The sequence below is a fragment of the Pseudorca crassidens genome, chromosome 19 (assembly GCF_039906515.1).
Source record: "Pseudorca crassidens isolate mPseCra1 chromosome 19, mPseCra1.hap1, whole genome shotgun sequence".
NCBI lineage: Eukaryota > Metazoa > Chordata > Mammalia > Artiodactyla > Delphinidae > Pseudorca > Pseudorca crassidens.
Genome location: NC_090314.1, coordinates 8,160,219 through 8,182,731, shown reverse-complemented (window position 1 = coordinate 8,182,731; position 22,513 = coordinate 8,160,219). Strand labels below are relative to the sequence as shown.

The 22,513-nt window shown below is 37.8% G+C and overlaps 1 protein-coding gene across 4 annotated transcripts in view; it reads left to right on the top strand.

Moving 5' to 3' along the window:
• The window catches only part of MAP2K4 (mitogen-activated protein kinase kinase 4), a 104,842-nt gene that overhangs the window by 65,415 nt on the left and 16,914 nt on the right, over positions 1-22,513 (top strand). For all 4 annotated transcript variants that reach the window (XM_067715999.1, XM_067715997.1, XM_067715998.1 and 1 more), the window contains 4 exons: positions 7,617-7,736; positions 15,084-15,203; positions 17,601-17,652; positions 20,542-20,669. In XM_067715999.1, coding sequence (XP_067572100.1) covers positions 7,617-7,736; positions 15,084-15,203; positions 17,601-17,652; positions 20,542-20,669 — 420 coding nt within the window. The remainder of the gene's footprint in view (positions 1-7,616; positions 7,737-15,083; positions 15,204-17,600; positions 17,653-20,541; positions 20,670-22,513) is intronic.

Genomic DNA, 22,513 nt, shown 5'->3' with positions numbered 1-22,513 from the left:
TACTGAGGAACCTTTGGGATCCGCGTGGACAGTTTGGAAATGGTTGCTCTTGGTGAACTTTAATCAACCATTTTTGTTTCTGAACATTCTGGACACCTAGTTTCTGAAACCCTCTACCTTCACTTGACTGACCTGACTGAACCGTGACATAGGACTGTATCCTAGCTTATGCAGTTATTTGGAGAAAAACCCGTCTTAACACACCTCATTCTAAATGAGGATCCTCCGGAACAATATTTGAACAATACCTCCTGCACATTTTCTGTCATTCTTTGTTATGTTATAGCCATGCCTCTGTAATTGTTTATATATCAGATTTCTCTTATCTCACTGTATTGTCATGGGTACCAAAGTTGTGATCTGTCATTTATGATCTTTAGGCCCTTAAATGTTTCAGTGCTGAGGTTAACATTGTGCTTTTTACATGTGGATGATGTAAAGAGGAAGACAATACCACCCTTGTCAAGACTTATCAAACTTGTCCTATTAACTTTGTCCTCAGGGCAGGTCTTCCCATGATGTGATATCACGTATGTTGTTGGAAGTGATCTTGCACGTTCTCTGATGATGCACAGCACAAGATATGTAGAAGGGAGAAGAAGGGGAGGTCCTACTATTAATTAAGTAATTTGACTAAGTTACAATCGAGAGTTCATTAAATTGCTTCTAAAGACTCAGATGGTTTTGCAATTAAGAATTAGTGTCCTTTCTTTCTTCCTTAGTAAAAACGTGTGTTTTCATAATTTAAAACAATTGATTTAACAGACACACAATTTGTTACTCTTTGTCATGAAAAACAGTTTTGCATCTGTGATCAGCACTCCAAATACTTTGCCTTTTTTTTTTTTTTTTTACTGTTTGTTTTGGCTAATGCGGCCATCTGCTTTGATCTTATTAGTGATAGTATTGTAAGACATCATGGACATTTTTTTATGTGATCTGTTTAGAAGAAGACTCTTTAGCAGCTAAGGTTAAGTGTCTTGCTGCATCTGTGGGATATAGAATCTTTGTTTTGAAATTAGGAATATAAGAATGCCTAGGATTTCCTGCAGCCCAGAGGAAAGTGATAGCTCACTGATGTGCTGCAGTGGTTTCTGGGGTTTTCCAACTTCGTATTAGAACTGAATTCTGGACATTTCTGCTGGAGAAGCAGCACATTTGTTGTAAGGATCGAATGTTTGTAAGAATCCAAGGGGGCGCTTGGGGATCTGAGTGTGATCCTTGCTCTCCTATCCCCTACCTCCCTGACTTAGGTTGATCTGAAGTCATCCACTGACTGGCAGTGGATTCCCCTTTGTGTTTTATTCTCTCACATGTTAACCTTAGGAGGAGTCCCTAACCAAAGGGCAGGGACTGCTTAATGAACAAGGCTGCACTTCTGGCAGGGCAGTATTGGTGTTTGTGGATCCTAGGAACTGGATACTTTCAAAATACGTTTATTACAATTATATCAATTAAGAAATCCTTGTTCTCTGCATCATTTGATTTTAAATGAAACGCTGTAGAACCTTCATTCCATCCCTCTTTATTTTCTGTGGAGAGGAGTCCACTCGAGATCCCATGTGCTGTGTTTGCCCAGGTACCAGCTCTAGGATTCCTGCGTGGGTGATACTTATCAGTGTCTACTCAGTCCATTGTCTTAGACTTTCATTCAGTTGGCTAGATCACATGGCTTATTAAGAAATCCACAGTTGATTGCCCCATATTATGGGGCATTTGATCGACGCAGGGAGCATTTGATCTCATTCCTGTCCTGTGAGTGATTGCTCAAGCTTTCATCCCATTTTGGCAAGATATTTGGCAATTACTTGAGTAGAGAATATAAATACTGTTGGTCACCTTAGATGGTGAGAGGCGCTCAGCTAGAGGGATGAGCCACAGCCACTGAGAGCTGAAATTGAGCTACCTGCAGGCGATAGCGGATCCCACACGGCTTTGCCGAAGGGTAAAGACCTTCTGGTGCTCTGATTTCGGTTGGCAGTAAATTGAAAGTAGCACTTTGCCTAATGGCCCAAATACTAATAGCTTGCATCACTTTATTCCGTGTTAAATTGTTTTAGTCAATGCCTAGAATAATCTTTAAAGCCATACACTGATTTCCTCTATAGTTGTTGGATACATCACCTTGCTGAGTTTCGTTGTGTCCGTGCCCAAATTTCTGATTGGGGAACTCACCCCTCATTCCCTTTTGAATACTCATACCTTATTCCTAACTTACTCTAAGCAGCCACAGATGAACACGGGCACCTTGTTACACGGTCCTCTGAACCCTCAGCTGAGCCCTTCAAAGACCTGGCAAGAATGTGTCATGTGAGAGTTTAGAGACTGTACCTGCCAGGACTAGTGGTCATGCCCTTTCACATTACTTTTCCCATTTTTTCTGTTCCCCACATCTCTTTCCCCATGTATTTTCTCCATTTCAAAACAAAAACACAGATGGAGTATCAGTTAGAATTGATAGACATTTTGTAAGTTTATTTGACTGTGTTGCTGTTTTCAAGTCTGTCTTTCTGAAGTCAGTTCCTGGACTCCTCGGTTCTTGATTCCTGATATGTTTGCAGGTGACGTGTATCTCTTTTGCCTGGAACGCCCAGATCCTAGAAACATTTGTTGTACACATTGTGGAACTACTGTTTTTAATCAGGAACATGTATGACTTATCAGTCTTCTTTACCCTGAGTCTTTCGAGTATGTGATGACCTATTTTCTCCTTCTCTAAACACGAATGGGATCAGGTAACCCAGAGGGACTTCTCCACACACACATTATCCAACAGATAGAGCTGGTCATTGGCCTGACCTTTCCTTATAGCTTGAGTTGGCAGGTAGAACAACTTTGGGATTTTGGTGAGAGTCCAGAGTTCTTGCATAGGACACAGGCAGACACAGACTGGGGTCCTTTCAGGGCGGGCCCCAGTGCTTTGGTGTGTGCCTGGCTTCTCTAGCAACTGAGCTAGCTCTGAGAACTCTGACACGGAGATGTGGGTTAACTCTGAATCAGAGTGGGTGGCAAGGACACTACCGGAATCAGCTAGGTGTTCATTGAACGCCCAGGCAAAATGCTCCTTGGAGACCCGCTTCTGAGGACCTACGCTGTGGGCCTTTTTTCATTTTCTCTTTGCCAGTTGAGCCATCCTGGCCTTACCCCATAATAGCGAGTGGGTCATCATCATACTCTCCCTTTATCCCTTCTGACCTGACCTCTGAAAATAAATTTAGGAAAGCGACACTAATGCGGTCATAGTATCTCAGTAACAAGGGGTGAAATCGGTTTCCTTAAGAGTGTGTACTGCCTGTTTTCATCCATCCTCTTGGCTTCTTTCTGTCTGCCCTTTCCACCCCAGTCCTTCAGTGAATTTAGTTTTAATAGTTCCCCCAGTCCCTTTCCATCCTAACAATGTGTCTTAATCAACTTGAAAGTCCTTCATACTTACTGGTGTTAGTTTTGTCCCTAACTATTCATCCTTGATGAGTACCAGCAAATTACGTGAGAGGTCGGGTTGGCAGGGTTTGGAGATAAGGCAAGAGAATACTGTGTGTGAAATCCCAGTGAAAGGAGTATTTATACTTTAAATTCATGTTGTTAAAAATTGAGGCATTCCAGATGAGGCCAGGTATAAGCTGTCAACATTTAAATTTACCAATGACTTGAAGATGTCACATTGTACAGGAAGAAGGAAAGCAAACTTTCAACCACTTCCTGGTATTTCTGTATGATTGGGACTGTTCTCAAAGTGGGCATTGCTGAGTTCTGTGCATGAGGTAGGAGAGGGCAAGAGGGCAATTTCTAACTTAAATTTTTTAGCTTGTCCTATGGAACTTGTTGACTTTCTATAACTGTAGCTTAATCCTTACAGAGTTCTAGTAACTGAATTTGTGGCTGCTTCAGCCAATGGCATGAGTTGGATTGGCTGCTTTAGATAAGTGAAGCTCTTTGGAATTTTTTTTTAATTAGATAAGAACCATGTATAACACTAATAGTCATACAACCAGGGAACTAGGAATTTATCTTTTTTTCCCTTTGCCTCTACTAAGTGTCTAAATGAGAGTCATTTTGGTGTTGCTGATCTGTAGCTACATGCAGTTTTTGTTGGCACTTACCTGCTTTTAAAGCTTTATCAGAGTATAAAACAGCTTTGTATACAGATTTGGACAACAATTTTAAAAATATATTTTTAGCTTCAGGTATATAAAATTTCTTCACTGTAGCAAACTGCTTATATAAGTAGGGTAGTAATTCTTGTTTTGCTTTAAAAGTGTTTTCTCTACATTATGTTCCAAATAAAGTAAAATTGTAATAATTTGAAAATAACTTCATTATTGGAAATGCTGTGTAGGTTGATTTTCAAAACGTAGTTTAGTTTGTCCTGAGAGAATGTGATAACTTAAGCTAGGTTAATAAAACAGTGACAAGTAAAAGCTCAATAGCCCCATAATGAAGAAACAAGAGTAATTTTAATGATATTTGGGTGAAAGTGAAACTTTTCTTTAAAACTTAAGGTTCTTGAAATGATTTTCTTAAATATTTTCTACTTTCTTAAATAGAAAAAAAAAAAAAGGGTTTGCTGAGACCAAATGAACATTAGCCTTATCTAACTTTAAATTTATGGTATCAATAAATGAAAATTTCCTGTAATTCAAGGCATTTATCAACACATTTGATTTCTGAACATTTAAATTACAGGAGCATTGCAAGTAGTGTAATTGGCTTCACCTTTGCATTTTCCAGTACCCTCATTAAGGACAGCTTTATAAGGGGAAGGGAAGTTTGTTCTCAGTGATGTGTTCCATTTTTGGTGATTATGCTCCCTTCATTAGAGAATCCGAGCCTTGCTTATTTCAAATGGTAGAAATCTTTTCCATACACATTACTTTGATGTTCAATTAGAAAAACTTTCCTGGTAGTGACTTTTATTACTAAGTATTTTTTCATTTGAATCATCGATTATTTGTGTTTTCTAACTTGAATTACTTATTGAATTACTGAATTAAAATCATTAATTTGAAGCTACTGCTATTGTAGGAGATGTATGCTTATAGTTAATCTCCTCTTTGAGTCCTTCAGGCCTTTTGAATTAACTTAGTTTATTAATTCCTCACATATAATAAAGGTTACAATACGACCCTAAAACTTTAGTATCAGTATAATTCAGAGCTAGCTGTACTTGCTCTGTTTTAAACAATTGAGATGCAGTACCAGCAGCTAGTCCTCCAACGCCCATCTCTTGGGCGAGATGCTCAGAAAGCGTGAGGAGGTGGGGACAGGCATCATTAAGAGCAGTAGGCCATCCAGCAGCCCCCCCATGTTCTCTTTCATGCTAGCAATGGCATTAAAGAATATTTTACAGATAGACAGATTTTCCTGCCATGCTGACGATCTCAGAGATTACAGCTGTGCCAGGAACTCTCTCTCCAGTATGGTTAGTAATAATCCTATTACATCAGTTAGATGCTGGGACTTCAGTTAGGTCTCCAGTTCACACAGTAACATGTATCCTTTCTGTAGCAACAGCAGTGTTTTTAGAAACTGGTCCCCAAGAGTCAGTTATTGATGATAACTACTGAGGTTTATTGTAAATTTAGAAAACCATATAACCAGTTTAGGGAAACAAAAAATAAACTAGAAAGGAGGGCATCTTTTAAAATAGTGTTTTATAAGTGTGTGTGTTAGTACACTTGTAAATAAGGAAAAATAGTAAAAGTAGAAAAAAAAATTTTTAATCTATTAATAGTGAGAATTCTTTAGTAGGTAGAAATCTTCCGCAACCAGAGGATCATTTGCTTTTTCTTCCCTGTTTGTCTCTAATTACCAGTTCTTTGTCTTTTAAGTTTAGATACATAGGATTATTAAGTCTTTTAAAAATAATAGCGTTCCCAAATTAGTATTTTCACAGCTACACTTTTAAAGTTATATTTTTTTAAAACAGAAGTTAATGTAATTAAAATGTTTACAAAAATTTCAGTGTCATGTTTTGAACAAATACAAATTACATCTCTGGGCTAATTTGACTTTTTAAAACTATCCCTTTTGAGCAGACATTATGCCGATATTGATTTAAAAGCAAAATTATTAATCTCCAAACTATGAAAGTACAGAAATGGGAGGGGGGGATTTTCTTAATTTTAAAAGTACTAGTCTTACTTGTTTTTATTTTTCATTCTTCTTATTTTTTTCTTATTTATCTGGGCAGGATATTCAGTGTGAAAGTTTGGAATAAATCAGTATGTACAAGATGGATGCCAGCTAGTAAATTTTATTTGGTATGAAGTACTGTAGCTAGCAGGCTGTAAATTTTAAGTTGCAAAATTAAATTTGTATTTGGAATATGTGGAATTCCTCATTTAGTGTGGGAAAAATGAAAATTGGAGAACCTACTTCTATTCCTTATACACCTGCTTATTGTCGTGTCACATGGAATACATCTTTTGTATTTCTCTGTGCCTCTGGCTTCTCTTCCGTAAAATGGGTTCAAGAGTTTAATTGACTGCCTTCACCCTTTCAAGAACATTGAGGACAGATACCTTGAAGTCTTTGGAAGACAAAATGCCACCTTGTATATTTTTTGATACTAACTTGCCTTGTAAGTATGTGCTATGTATTGTACACAGTGGCGCGGTGTGACATTGTGAACTTTTTTTATGAGAACAGAGCTGTTTGCATGCCTTGTCATTAAACTGTAACTTCATTATTAATATTTTACACTGTCTGAACTTGATTCTTTCCTGTCTCTAGTGCAGTGGGAGCTGTCGCCCTGAACATCTCCATGTTCTGTGCAGTTCCTGGGTGGGTGGCAGGGCTGGGGACCCTTATCTTTTGTGGGAGTCTTTTAGAATTGTGCAGAGTCGTCGTTTTACAGGTGGGTTGGGGATATACCCCAGGTCTGCAATGTACAGGGGAGGACCTCATCATCTGAGGAGCAGACAAACAGCCGTCTGTCTCCTCATTTTTAGATTTTCCTCCACATGTTTATGCTGCCCTGCATTCTGACTCACGAGTTGGAGAGTCAGGTAGAACTTTTTGTTTTTAACATACAGAAAGCGTGGTGAAGGGGGAAGATACCAGTACAGGATTTGGGAGACATGGGTCATAGTCTGTGTGCTGCCCCTATGCTAGTTCTCACTTTTACCTGTTCTGGGCTATTTTCCATCTCTAAAGAAGGAGGATGCTAAGGCGTAAGGATGCCAGGGAGTGAAGAGGGCTGCTCTTGCGTTGAATGCCCAGATTCCATACAATTCTGAAATAGTGATTAAAAGTATGTATGAAACTACTGATAATTATTCAACGTAAACTGTTTAGAGGATGGCTTGTTAAGATTTTCTTTATATTTGCCGGCAGGGCATTCCTTCCATCATCATCAGTGAATGCTTGTGGTTAAAAAGCCCTGTGTCCCTTAAAGAGTTCCTACGTGCTATTTTGTCAAAAAAATTTTTTTCTAAGTGCTGTTTTGTTTTTCTGTGATAAAATTATTCTTGTAAAGTATAAGGAAGATGATAATTTTTATGTCTGGTTAGTATTTGTGAAGTCTGCTTGGAATTTTTAGTCTTGTGGTAGTGGTTTTTCTTTGGTTTCTAAAGTTGTTTTATGTTTTTGTGACATCTTTTGTCATTTTTTTCCAGAGAATTCGGTCAACAGTGGATGAAAAAGAGCAAAAACAACTTCTCATGGATTTGGATGTAGTGATGCGAAGTAGTGATTGCCCGTACATTGTTCAGTTTTATGGTGCACTCTTCAGAGAGGTAGGAATAAACCTAAGCTTGGGTCTTAGCTGACAAGTGGACGTCTACTTGGAATGAGTAAGAGGATGGCAGGATTTGATTCCAATCTTCAGTTAAATGCCGTACATTAGTAATACATTGATTTCTCAGCATTTTAATGTATCGCCATGATAATTTACACATTAATTTCTACCATTCATGTTCCTTTGGTTAAGGGGTGAACTTCATACTTTAATTATATTAGTTAATTAAGTATTTTATGGCTGTCATTTGTGAATTCCATATTTCCTTCTTCACATGTAAATATTTTCTGTTTTTTGAGAACCTGGCACAAGTCATCTGGCTTCTAAATATGTTACTGTATTTAGATCTATCCCTTTTGTCCTTGAGCTCCCTGAGTCCTCCCCGACCCCTTTTTTAAACTTTCATTCATTTCTGTCATCAAATGTATCTGCATTTAGCATAAGCATTTATTTGTGTCCACCCACAATCCTCAATAAAATTCATCAGACATGGAAATTAACAGCTGCAGTAGAATTTCTTTTATCTAATTCTGCTATCCAGATTTTTATGTAGAAGCTAGAACTTCAGTTTCTTGGTGTCAGGATCATATATCTCTTTTGGTCTCTGACTCTCCTGTATCCTGCTACAGGAGGATATCACTTCTGCCTGCAGCTGTCAGTGCACTTGCTCATTTCCAGTCACACCACTCCCTAAAGCAGGGAAGTGAGTTGGGGTCAGGAAGTAAAGGTGGAGCTGTCAGTGAATCAGATACTTCATGGTGTCCTGGACAGTTATCACACACTTGTGATATTTAGTTAGGTGAATGGGAATTGAACTGAACTCTTAAGCATTTTAAATATTCTTAAAAAAATATCCATTATAGGGCTTCCCTGGTGGCGCAGTGGTTGGGAGTCCGCCTGCCGATTCAGGGGACATGGGTTCGTGCCCCGGTTCGGGAGGATCCCACGTGCCACGGAGTGGCTGGGCCCGTGAGCCGTGGCCGCTGGGCCTGCGCATCCGGAGCCTGTGCTCCGCAACGGGAGAGGCCACAACGGTGGGAGGCCCGCGTACCGGAAAAAAAAAAAAAGCCATTATCATTTTGAAAATGTTAGGATGAGCTGGTACTGGTGGGTTTGTTATGAACTGGTGAGGAAAAACTGCATCCCACCCTGCCCTTCTTTTTGGGACTGGATCGCAGAGGGTGTCGTTTTGGGGCTTTTGTTAGCGTTATTGACTTAAAAAATATTATGTTGTAGGACAGGACTGAATGTTACACTGAGTAGAAAGATATGAAATCTTATCATTGGAGAAGACCTTAGAGGTTTGTCGATTAATTCTTCACCCAATCCTGAAATATTATTTATTTTTCTGTGCTCTTAATAGATAACTCTATTAACCAGAAGCGTTCTCCTTCATGATAGAGCCCATCCCTTTGTTGAATCACTAATTAATCACTATTAGTCTTAGACTCACATAGCTTCTTTCTCCTCCTGTCCTTGTACTTTTTTGACTTGAGTGTTCATTTTTATGACCAGATCTGTTGAATTTGTTAACTTTCTTCCCCATGTCACATAGTATTACATCACATCAGCGCACACAGTCATGTACTCAGGCAGGTAACTGTATCCTGCACCGAAGTATTATATACTGTTATTCTGTTTGTAAGATCATGAATCTGGAACTTTCTTCATGTTGCACAGGAATCTTGCCATCTCCTCCTCCCTTCTTCCCCCAAACCATGAATTTCTTCTTCATAATCATAAATCCCCTGGCCACACTACTCTTCACATCTCATGAAGAGCAGTAGTTATCTGGAATGGACTAGATTTTCTCTCCTAACTGGATGCCACAGTCAGCTTTTTCATGCTGTGCTCACTGTCTCCGTAGACTCTCATGGGCTCTATCTCAGCCCTAATTCACCTCCACAGTGCTCAAGAATGCCAGTTTATTTCTCATGTTCGTTTACTTGATAATTCACTTAAGCAACATTTAAATATATAGCTCCAGGCTAGATAGTGTGAAGTCTGATTTTATGAAAAGAAAGCAGAGTGATATCCATGATTGAAAAGTTACTGGAAACAAAAAGCTTGGAATAGTATCTGAACAGGATCATTATGATTCCTTATGAATAGCTGGGTAAAATTCAGTTTCATATCTCAGGAAGGTTGACTGGAATTGAGATATGCATCTAGAAGCACTAACATCCATTGAATGCTCTATAGATTCCACATTTATTACTTTCACAACAGTCTCAGGCAGGTTGGTGGTATTATCCCCTCTTCCCAGGGAGGAAACTGAGATATGAGTACTAATTTGACGAAAGTCACACAGCCAAGAAGTGTCACGGACAGGACTTCAGAGACAAAAATCTCACTGTTCTGTTATACCACAAGTGGTCCAGGGATAAAGAACTTGAGCTTCATTTAAGAAATAATCTACTTTTTAAACATTGCAGTTTTTGAGTATGATAAGATGAAGGGTCAGGAGCTATACAAGTAAGTTGTGTTAAGTCACAAAATGCCTAGTTAGGCTGAACATGAAGCCACCCCCTGCCCCCCTTAGATCTTAGAATGCAGGAAGTAATAGGTACTTTCTGAATAATGCAGTTTTAGAAGCAGAAAGTTCACCTTGAAGAGTGCATAGTCAAAGTTGTAACTTTCCTGAAGTTACAATGGTTAAAAATAATAAACATTTATTTAATAATGGTTTGGAGAAAGATTTTTGAGCTAGATCACTTAAAAGAAAAGGATCCTTTTTTGTTGACATGACCTTCAGGGTTTTTTTTTTGTTTTTTTCTGTTTTGTTTTGTTTTTGCGGTACGTGGGCCTCTCACTGTTGTGGCCTCTCCCGTTGCGGAGCACAGGCTCCGGACGCGCAGGCTCAGCGGCCATGGCTCACGGGCCTAGCCGCTCCGCGGCATGCGAGATCCTCCCGGACCGGGGCACAAACCTGCATCCCCTGCATCGGCAGGCGGACTTTCAACCACTGCGCCACCAGGGAAGCCCCACCTTCAGTTTTGATAATAGACACAGAATTCTGGGTTTATGAAAGGAAAAGACTGGACATGAATGAGCGCATTCAGGACTTGTGAGAGAGACGAATGCTTGTAACTCCCATCCCTGTGAAAAGCCTCCAGAGTATTTAATTTCACATAATTTATATGACCACAGGACATCAGCTCTTGGTCTGATTCAGTCAACCAACAATCACGGAGCCATGAGATGTTATTTTTCTTCTTCTTGGCAGCAACAGTGTAGAGGTTAATCTTGCCATTGGGTAATATTGAGCCTCTGAAAGTTCCATAACTTTATTTGGAGCAGTGAATAAATAACATTTAATACTGAAGTTGGTAACTCATTTATTGCTGTTGTCTCCAACCGTGTGTATACTTCTTTCTAGGATGAAACTAAATGAGGATAAGAAGTCGAAAATACAACTTGGATTTTATTTAGATAATTTATTAAGACATCTAATTGCACAGGTTTCTAAATTCATTTTCAGAATTGGTAGACAGGGAAAAAAGAGCTTGACAGTATTGAATAATGAAAGTGACTTTTAGCCTGTAGCTTACATAAAGGCCAGACCTACTATTTATGTTATCAATACTGAGACTTAGAAGCACTTTTAAAATGTCTTTTAATATATACATTTTCAGAATTTAATAGCAAGGAATCCCTTATTTAAGATATCTTTTGAGGTTGGGGAAACTCCAGTGTAGGAAATACTGTTCTGAGTAATCTGTGACTATAGGAGTTCATCAGGTTATGTAAAAGGCAGTGATAGGGCTTCCCTGATGGCGCAGTGGTTGAGGGTCCGCCTGCCAATGCAGGGGACATGGGTTCGTGCCCTGGTCCGGGAAGATCCCACATGCTGCAGAGCGGCTGGGCCCGTGAGCCATGGCCGCTGAGCCTGCGCGTCCGGAGCCTGTGCTCCGCAGCGGGAGAGGCCACAACAGTGAGAGGCCCGCGTACCGCAAAAAAAAAAAACACACAAAAAAGGCAGTGATATTAGCCAAATTTAGTCACCTCCTCCCTTTCTACCCCTACTTCTGCTCACGTTGTCCTTTCCCCTTCATTCCCCACCCCGGCAGGTTTTAAGTACAGCTTTATGGAGGTAAAATTGGAAATCAACTGCACATATTTACAATATACAATTTGATATGTTGGAACAAATGTACACACGTGTGGCTTGTCACCATAATCAAGGTCACGAACATACCCACCTCTCACGAGTTTCCTTGTGTCCCGTAGGTTATACACACTTCCTCTCTGCTGTCGCCATCCTCAGGCAACTGCAGAGCTGCTTTCTGCCACTGTAGATGAGTTTGCATTTGCTAGAATTTTATGTAAATGGAATCATACAGCATGTATCCCCTCCTTTTTTTTTTTTGTCGTCTTTTACTCAGCATAATTATTTTGCAGTTCAGTTTTCTTTCAAAGAGTTCTCTTCAGGTTATCTGTTTCTCCCTGAGTGATACTTGGTAGTTTGATTTTATTTTCAGAAATTTGTGCCTTTTATCTAAACTGTCAAATTAATTGGTATAAAGTTATTCATAATAGCCCAATATTATCATCATAATATCTGTAGAATCTACAGTGATGTTACCTCCCTCTCTCTCTCATTCCTGATGTAATTTGTATCTTCTCTATTTTTTCCTGATTAGTCTGGCTAGGCTAATTTGTTAGATGTATTATTCCTAGGTGCTTTTTTCTTTCTACTGTGAGTGGTGTCTTTTTTTTTTTTTTTTTTGGGTTCGCAGGCCTCCTCTCACTGCTGTGGCCTCTCCTGTTGCGGAGCACAGGCTCCGGACGCGCAGGCTCAGCGGCCACGGCTCACGGGCCCAGCCGCTCCACGGCATGTGGGATCTTCCCGGACCGGGGCACGAACCCGTGTCCCCTGCATCGGCAGGCGGACTCTCGACCACTGCGCCACCAGGGAAGCCCAGTGGTGTCTTTTTAAACATTTTATTTTCTAAGTTGTTCCTGTTGGTATAAAAGTTATGTTATTGGTTTTATCTGGATGTTGTCTCTGAAACCCTTATCTTGATCTTAGTAGTTCAGTTTCATTATCCTCCACCTTCCTTTTCAGTAAATCCATATTCAGTAATTTTTATTTTTGTATTTCAATTGTGTGGTTGTCTGTCTTTTGCTTGAATGTGAAAGTAATGTTGCTGTCACTGCTTTTGAGGCAGCTCAAACCATTCCTTTTTTTTTTTTTTTTTAACGCAGCTTATTGCTGTTGTCTATTCTCAGTTATGGCCAAAAGGAACTGCTAGAAGAAATACATTTACATTAGGTTATGTGCCTTAGAAACTACAAAGATTTCCCGCCCTGGAGCTAATTGCTCCTTTGTATCTGCCCTTCTCACCTCAGTTTACTTCTCACCTTTATTTCCCTTGTTCCTTTGTCTTTCCTTCTCTTTTGGTTGCTTTCCTATTTTTCCACCCTTTCCCCTTCTCCCCTCATTTTCTTAACTCTAGTTTTTAGCAGCTGCCAGGCGCTTTACTTTGTGCTTTACATATGTTAACTCGTTTGATCTTTATCATATTCCATTGAAGATTGTGGGGCAATCCCATTTCATCGTTAGGAGTTAATGAGGCCCAAGCTTATATAAGTGGAGAGTGGGAGAGCCTGGATGAGTAAGTCAGGCCTTCACACTTTAATCAGTGATTGTCCCACTTTGCTATATTACTGAAGTTAAGTTCCTTCCTCGCTGTTTTCCTAAGTAGGTGAGTTAAATGTGCTATCCTTTTCTCTAATTAAAAAATCCTGGTAAATCTATTGAGATGGTATCTTTAGATTGAAATAAATTCAAGTGTGTGTTTTGGGTTAATAGTGTTAGTCGTTTATGAAGGTTATTCTGCAAGAGCACCCAGAAAAAGAGACCTAAGAAGAAAGATTGGAATAACTATAAGTGAAAGTTCACTTTGTCAGATATGCTTTACAAATCAGCATTCTGTGAAGCCATGGAGCTACATGGACGTTGCAGCAGCTGGTTCTACTTTAAGAGTGGGATTATTCATCTCAGCAGTCATCACAGCATGTGCTGTCTCTACATATAAGTTAAATGTCCTTGCATTGGAGGTGTTGATAGGAGAAAGGAGTTATGTAAGTGGATTCTGTTCATGGCTCTATCGCTAATTAGCAGTGCTGTTCTGAGCAAGCCATTTTACTTCACCGGGCATAGATCTCTCGTATGATCAATCCAAGTCAGTTGTTAGGGGAAGGAGGTTAGTGGTAGAAAATCTCTAAGGATATAGCTGGATCCATAAATTAGAAACCATATGCAAAATTTTTTAAAGATAATTCTTGTCATGATCCCTATAGCTCTTTTCACTCTCCCAAGGTACTTCGTATTCCTTGTTTATATGTGCACATACTTTTACAGCATTATAAACATGGAATCTGCTTATAGCCTGTGTTTTCTCATGCATACCTCATGAACTGTATAGTTTTCAAAATAATTTAATTTTAGGTGATCCTTTTAATAATGTACCATTTCATCTTGTGAGATAGTTGAGGTTTTTAGTTTGTTTTTGTTTTTTCTTTTTGTAATTTATGAGCTATTTGTTTAAGTTAGGTTCCCAGTCATGGGATGACTATCAAAGGGTATAGGCACTTTTATTTCTCTTGTTTTGTTGTCAGATTGCCTTCAAACTGGTTTAAAACACTCTACAGTGCTGCCAGTAGTTTTTGAATGATTTGATTTGATTATAGCCAGCATTTGTTCATTTAAGGAATGTTTATTGAGCCCCTGTCGTGGTGGACTATATGTTATAATAGGGAAGATCAATGAAAACCATAATAAATAAGTAAATTATATTTTATATTAGAAGATGATAAAGGCTCTACAGAGTAGAGCTGTTAAGGGGATGCTGAGAGGGGGATGACTTGCATTTTGAATTGGGCATTTTCAATGTCGGCCACTGAGAAGGTGGCATTTAAGCAAGGACTTTAGGCATTGGGCTTGCTTTATGTATTTTTTTTCTTTTTTACTAATTTAAGAAGTTTATATAGTTTCTCAAGATTGCTGTAGTCTATTTCCTTTGTTAGTGAGAATGAACAGTTTCCCACATATTTTCTGTTTTTCTATTTAATCATGGCAGAGTTTGAAAATTTTTATAAAAGTCCAAAGGTTTTCTATGTAGGACTATGCCCATTCTTACAATTAAGAGTAGGGAAAATTTGGGCAACTAAGTTTGTGTTTGAACATGAGGAGAATATTCTGTCCAGCACTTTAATAAGGAACAAAAATTAAAAAAAAAAAAGATTGCTTCTTCTCTCATTGTATTTCTATTTTAAGTAAAGGAAAGGTGGTACTTAATGTTAAGATGTATAAGAATAACCGATATTTGTTTTTTTATAGGGTGACTGTTGGATCTGTATGGAACTCATGTCTACCTCGTTTGATAAGTTTTACAAATATGTATATAGTGTATTAGATGATGTTATTCCAGAAGAAATTTTAGGCAAAATCACTTTAGCAGTAAGTACTTGGTTTTCAAATTGTTCCTTGTATACATACTTACATAAAGATGCTACTGGAGTTTTGAATGCATACATCTGAATGCCCTTCACAGAATGTTACTGACCTTCCTAGAAAATCATTATAATAGGAAAAGAGACAAAAATCACTTCTGTGGGGTAATTAATACAACAAGTAGTAAGAACAATTTTCAAAATACTACATTGACACTTTCCATTATTGAAAAGTATGTATTGAAATCATACATTTCAATAATAAATACTACAGTATTCTTTCCATTAAAATCAGAGTGAACCATAATAGACTGTGCTGTAAATAAGGCTAGAAAAAGCAATTTTCTGTTCCTCTTTCCCTTGTTACTTTAACTGTATTTAAATAGGCTATATTATCACAGTTCCGCTTAAATTAGAATTGCAGCAGTCTCCTTGAAATCCCTTAACTGAAACTCTTTAGACTAAGTATATTTCCTGTGGTTTAAGATTTGGGCTATTCTGTCTAAACTACTTAAATTGTTGACTAGCAATTTCAGTAACCAGCATTACTACTAATTTGGTCAAATCACTTTTAGCATAGTACCAAAAAAGAAAAGAGGCACTGTTTTGCTTACGTGTTTATAGTTTTGAAAATGAATTAATGATCATTTTCTTTCTTGTTCTTTTAGCTAACAAAGGTCATTCACAGTTTTTTCACAGAAAGAAAAACAAATTTTTTTGATAAAGTTAGTAAGTTTCTTAGAAACCCCTGAGAATCTGAACTAATGACATGACCTGGGTTAGTGGATGTGTAAACTAAATTTTATAGGAAGTTGTAAGATAGATATTCTGGTTGCATGAATTTCCTCTTTCTTCCTGCATCCTCCACATCCAGTATAGTCTGCCTGGTAATTGTCAGTTTATCCTGTTTAATCATTAAGGGTCAATGTTAAAATAAGTAAGACAGTTTCTGAACTGTATTTTAGTGGTAAGAGATATGTGTGTATAACTGGGATATAAAAAGTCAGGTTAAACTCTAGTCATAATCTTAAGATTAATAGGTCTCATGTTAATATTTTAAATTATTTACCTGAATTAATGCTTAATTTAAATGTTTTATGAGCTGTTCAGATATATACCCTTTCATATAATTTTATAAAGAAACTGTCTAGTATAAACAAGTTTTACTAGAAACTTCTTCATTATTCAGACAGGTGTATGAAATTTTATGTTGATCACTTTAGTCATCTCTCTTCAGTATACCAAACCTAGCTTTATCTTGGAACTTTTTACTATTCATAATAATTATAATGGAACAATAGTAGAATAATGATAATAGCCCATGGTTACTGAGTGTTTATTTGTGTCAGGCCAAGATCTCATGACATTTTATGTTCATAGCAACTCTCAATGGTAAATAGTGTAACCCCCTTTTTATTTACAGATGACAAATCTAAAGCATGGAGAGATTAAGTAATTAATTTGCTTTGAAATTCATATATTTGTCAGTGTAAATGATTTAAGCCCAGGCAGTCTGATCCTAGAATCCAGCTGTTAACCACTGCATGACAGGATGATCATGAAGTTGGAAAACATAGATAAAATTATTTTATCCTAAATTGCAATATATGTAATATATACTAATAAATCATTTATTATATATTTGCCTGTGTTTCTAGACTTGGTGATCATCCTTTTTGTTAAGCGTAATATTTAAAATTACTTTGTGTTAAATCTCTTCTTGCTAATTAATAACCCCATGAACAAGCCTGGCTGTTTGAAGCATTGCGAGTTTGTGTTCTGCATCCAGCAGCTTGATGGCAGCGGAGACTTGACCTTTCTAATTGGAGGCCTGTGCTTCACTTCTCTTTTAGTTTGAGGTTGTAGAAATGTTAATTCAAGTCTCTGTTTCCTCTATTCCTGGAGAAATCTTTGATTTCCTGATCATGAGCAGTGATCAAACAACAGGATAAATTCTGGCTCTGCAAAAATTACTTTGCAGGCTCCACACCCAGTGAGGGTGAATGATTGTGAGAAACTGAGAATTTGGAAAAACTTATTAACTTAGGGTTGATAATGGAACCAGACTGTTGGACCTTTTTGTACTAAATATATCTGTTCCTAAAAAGTTCGATGGTATGAGAAAGATTATACAACTTTTTAATGACTTATTTAAAAAATTGTAAGTTACCTGTTTGTTTTTTTAGCTGTCAGGGAAGGGCGTGTAAAGGCAACTATGATTTCATATCTAAAATCATAATTTAGCATCTTCAGCTAACATAAAAAATGGACAGAATATTGAAATATTAAGCCCAAAAGAATGCAAAGAGCTACCCGAGCTGTTATTTTACGGTAAGCTATTGTGCTATTTGATTAGAAGGAAATTGATTGTTTATCCCATCCGTCTCTGCTTTTTCCTCCCTAGACTGTGAAAGCACTAAACCACTTAAAAGAAAACTTGAAAATCATTCACAGAGGTGGGTATGAACTGTTTTTTTTAGACTAGAAATTAACATTTTTCCTTAATAGGAAAAAAAATTAAAAGTTACAGTGTATTATATAACTTTTACTAAAATACTTGTATTTTTAGCAAAACATACTATATGTACCCTAAAACTTTATTATTAATTTAGGATTTTTTTCCCTTTGGGATTCTATAAATTTCAGTCTAACTTATTAGAATGTTGGGGCTTAGTTGAAAAATAATTATTCATTTGCCTGATAGATAATTAATGTTTCTCTGTCTATACGAATAAGGCAGGAAGGTGAACCTGTGGACCGTCAAAGAAGGATCTGCAGGATAGCACCCTCGATCATTTTAAAGGCACGCTACTGTCCCTATCAAGTGTTTCTTCTTTACTTGGGAGGATATTTTTGTAAATTGAGAAAGATTCTTTAATTAGTATTTTACATTGAAATTCCGCTAAAGCATTTGTATTTGTGAAAACAGTGATCTTGGCCTTATTTAGACACAGGTCCAGATTCAAACATTTGGTGTCTGTCTTTTGGGAGACAGTGGGATTCCTGAATTTAATTCAGCAAATAGTTTAAGTAGTTGCTCTGTCTTATTACTATGCCAGACTCGGGGTAGTGAGGCAGTGGCTTTGAAGAGGCACAGTTCTGTACCCTCAGTAAATCTGTAGTGGACAAACCCAAGGTGATATATGGCAGTGTGTGATTCAGCCTGACAACACAGGAAGGAAGGAAACAGTCGTATTCAGAGATGCGAAAAACCTTGAATTCTAAGGTTAAAGGGCTCTAAGGTTGTGATTAAAGAGATTAGTAATTAGGGCATTGATTTAAGTAATTTTTATTTGAGGTTGACCCTGAACGACTGCAATTAGTTAACCTCGAACATCAGAATGTTTCATTTAATTTTGCCTGGCTTAATGCTTGTTAAAGATAATTTTGGCTAGCCTTCTTATTTTCTCTTTTGTCCTAAAATCATATAGGATTAGGTCCCTAAACAAAATTATTTTGTTCCTCTTGTACTTCATCTTGTTCTTGTTTTGGATTTTTTCCCTCCCTTTTTTTGTCTATATTTGGTAATTATGGGAGTATTACCTTAGGGCATCTGACAATTACCTTAGGGATTCTCACCAATCACAGTAAAGCACTAAGACACTGCCCAAGGTTAAATAAAAGGGAAAGGCTTCAAAAATAACTTTGGTTTTCCTGTGACTAAGTAAAATGATGAATTTATAGCAGTCTTTTTTACCAGCTAGGATCAGGCAGCTTTTTTTTTTTTTGCTGTAATTAGAGTGCTTTTGATTACAAGTAAGAGAAAATCCTGTTAACTGGCTTAAACTTCAAGGAAACTCATTATCTGTCGTAGTAAGTCCAAAGATAGGGTGGCTCCAACACGATATGATTAGGGCTCAGGCTCCCTTCTTCTGGCTCTGCTCTCCTTAACATGTTGGCTCCATCCTCAGGGTAGTAACAACTAAAGCAGGTCCTGTGTCACACCTAGCATAACAGCCTCTTGAAGAAGAAGCTGTCTCTTCTTGTGTGGCTGTCTTAGCAGCAGGGAGCTCTTACTTACTTGTCTCTCACATTTTCTCTTGTCTCCTTCATGCCCTTACCTAAACTAGTCCCTGGCAAGGAGCATGAGGCTACCCTGATAAGCTTAGACCAATCAGGACCCCGTGTTTGGAGGTGCGGATAGATGTACACAGAGGAGGATGGATCTCAGTAAAATGAAAGTTCCATTAGAAAGGATGATGGCATGCTTAGGAGTGGATGTTTGATAGGCAGTCAGCCGTGTCAGTGATGGTAAGCATTCTTTTCTGGATTTTTTTGTAGGTCCCCTTCTGAGTTACAGACAGATATTTTTGTATCCTATATTTATTTCTGTCCTTTTTATTCATGGAACCATGACAGGGACAATTAAATGCCTCGAAGGATTGAGATAGGGACAGAGAATTAGTGAGCAAGGGCAGGGAGAATTGTCCAGCTAGCTGATTTGCACACACTGGCAGTGAGTGAGTTGATGGTGAGTGAGGAGGAGGTGATAACCTAGGGGCCAATGTGACAAGACTGTGTAAAACCTGGAGAACCAAATGGAAAGGATTCAGCTTTCTCAGGTGTGCGGGAAAGCACACACACTCTGAGAATGGTAAAAATGAATCTAGTTTCTCCAGGATGACTCTTAAAGAAGGTTGGTTGGGAGAAACTCAATGAAGCCATCTAAGATCAGAAAAATCTCTCAAGGAGAAATAATTATTAAGTGGATACATTTACTGAGTACTAACAATGTTCAGTTTCTGTAATAGGTGTTTTCATTTCCACAATCCTATAAGTTAGGAATTATTACTTATATTTTGTAGATGAGGGAATTGTGGTTGCTAAGTGAAAGTTCAGGAACTTGCCCCAGGTCACATTGTGAATATCAGGCCCAGGTCTTGAACCTTTGCTTTTTTGATCCCGAAGCTTGTGGTCTTTTAGATGTACTGGATTGGATACTTTCCTAAGTTAGATAAAGCTCTCCTTTAACTAAATTGTGAGTTTATAATTTGTATACTTTGCATTTAGTTGTATAATCTTTGACACGTATTGTAAAGTAGCTTAGTTACTCTTACAGATTAAATTCATCCTGCATGTTTTGACTGTTAAGTAATGAATTTGAAACAAGTAAATGAGTATGTCTCTTGATGAAAACAAAACTTTATAGAATGCCTAAATTTAATATGAGGAGTTTTTTGATAATGAGTTTTTAGCATTCAGAAAATTTTTTTCATCTTAGCTATCTGAATTTTAAGGACTTGATCACTTATGTTTTCTAAGGTTTTTCAGTATTTTTCCTTGAAATACTTTAGAATATAGCTCGTTTGATTACTTGAACGTTGAGTGACATCTGTGTCTTGCAGATATCAAACCTTCCAATATTCTTCTGGATAGAAGTGGAAATATTAAACTCTGCGACTTTGGCATCAGTGGACAGCTTGTGGACTCCATTGCCAAGACAAGAGATGCTGGATGCAGGCCATACATGGCAGTAAGTGCAAAGGCCAAACCTTCTTGCTTGACATTCATTGCACAGAGAGCCTGTGCCCTTTGGTGCTGTACTACTAAGGAATCTGCTTTGGTCGCGCAGTTTCACCATACTAGAATATTCTCCTCTTCCACGAAGACCAAACTCAGTTCTAGCTCTTCTATGAAACTTGGCGAAATCATCCCAGTGAACTCCTGTTTCATTGTCTTACCGTATTCCTCTTGCCTGGCACTGAGCATTTATGGTCTTTTCTGATTACTGTTTTTTCATTATATTTTAGTTAGTTCTCAGAAGGCCTCTTTTGTACGTCTAGACCCCCATATGCTGTCTTGACTGTAGGAGGTACTACAGTCAAGTAGTAGACATATTGATTGTATGTTTACAATCACTGTTACAATTGATTGTATGTTTACAATTGTAGTAGACATATTGATAATGTAAGTGGTGCTGTTTCTGGTTAGAGAAGAATAGGAAGCCGAATTCCTCATAGAACTCAGTATGTCTCATAGCATGTTCAGAGGTAAGAGAAACTCACTGACACGTGCAAGGTAGAGGCATTAGTTATTTCTCAACCTGGAGTGTTATAATTCCTGCTGATGCATAGGAAAGCTACTTATACTGATATGTTTATTTTGTAACCAGCCAAAATACTGATCTACCTCTTTTTTTAAAAAATTAATTTATTTTTGACTGCGTTGGGTCTTCGTTGCTGCTCATGGGCTTTCTCTAGTTGCGGCAAGCGGGGGCTGCTCTTCGTTGCGGTGCGCGGGCTTACCATTACAGTGGCTTCTCTTGTTGAGGAGCATGCACTCTAGGTGCGCGGACTTCAGTAGTTGTGGCGCACGGGCTTAGTTGCTCCTCGGCATGTGGGATCTTCCCAGAACCAGGGCTTGAACCCGTGTCCACTGCGTTGGCAGGCAGATTCTTAACCACTGCGCCACCAGGGAAGTCCCTACCTCTTTTTTGAATAGGTTTCAGATGGCACTCAAGGTACCATTCTGCAGGTAATTTTTGCCTTAGCATTCCTCATATTTATTGATCTTTCTCATATCTATCTACCTACCTATAATCATATATATTTTGTTACTTTTCTCATGTTTATTTTTGTTGCTTTGCCTAGAACTGTATCAATGTTGAATGACAGTATTGATGGTAGGATTCTTATGTTGCTTGACTTGAAAGCAAATGTCTTTTTCTGGTTTACTAAGTGTATGTGTATATATCTGTGTGTGAGAATGTGTGTGTGAGAGAGAGAATAAGAATGAATCAGAAATGGCTATTAAATTTTATTAAATGCCTTTTTGGCCTTGTTCAGTGTATGATAAAATGTTTCTGTGCAGCTGTTGATATGACACATCATAGTAACATATATTTCCTGTGGTTGAACCGTTCTGGCATTCCAGAAATAATCCCTACATGGTTCATAGTTTATGTGTTTAATATATTTTTACATGTGCTATATTAATATTTATAATTGCTACATAAAAATGTTTGAGATTGGTTTGTAGTATACATTGTAAAGGTTTTAGATGGGCTATGCAAGTTTTAAAAATCGAATTGGGAAAATTTTCATCTTATTTTATTCATACAGTAAAAAAGTATTGATCACCTAGTAATCAAAAACATAACTTTGGCCTCCTTGAGCTCAGAAAATTTTCCCCAGAGCTCAGAACAGTTGTGATGGTATAGTTTTCTGTTCTTTGAGGTTGAAATCCATCTTGGCCAGGAGTCTTTGGGGAAAGATACATAATTCTTTTTTTGTTCTAAGATTTTTTTTTTTATGTGGACCATTTTTAAAGTCTTTATTGAATTTGTTACAATATTGCTTCTGTTTTATGTTCTGGGTG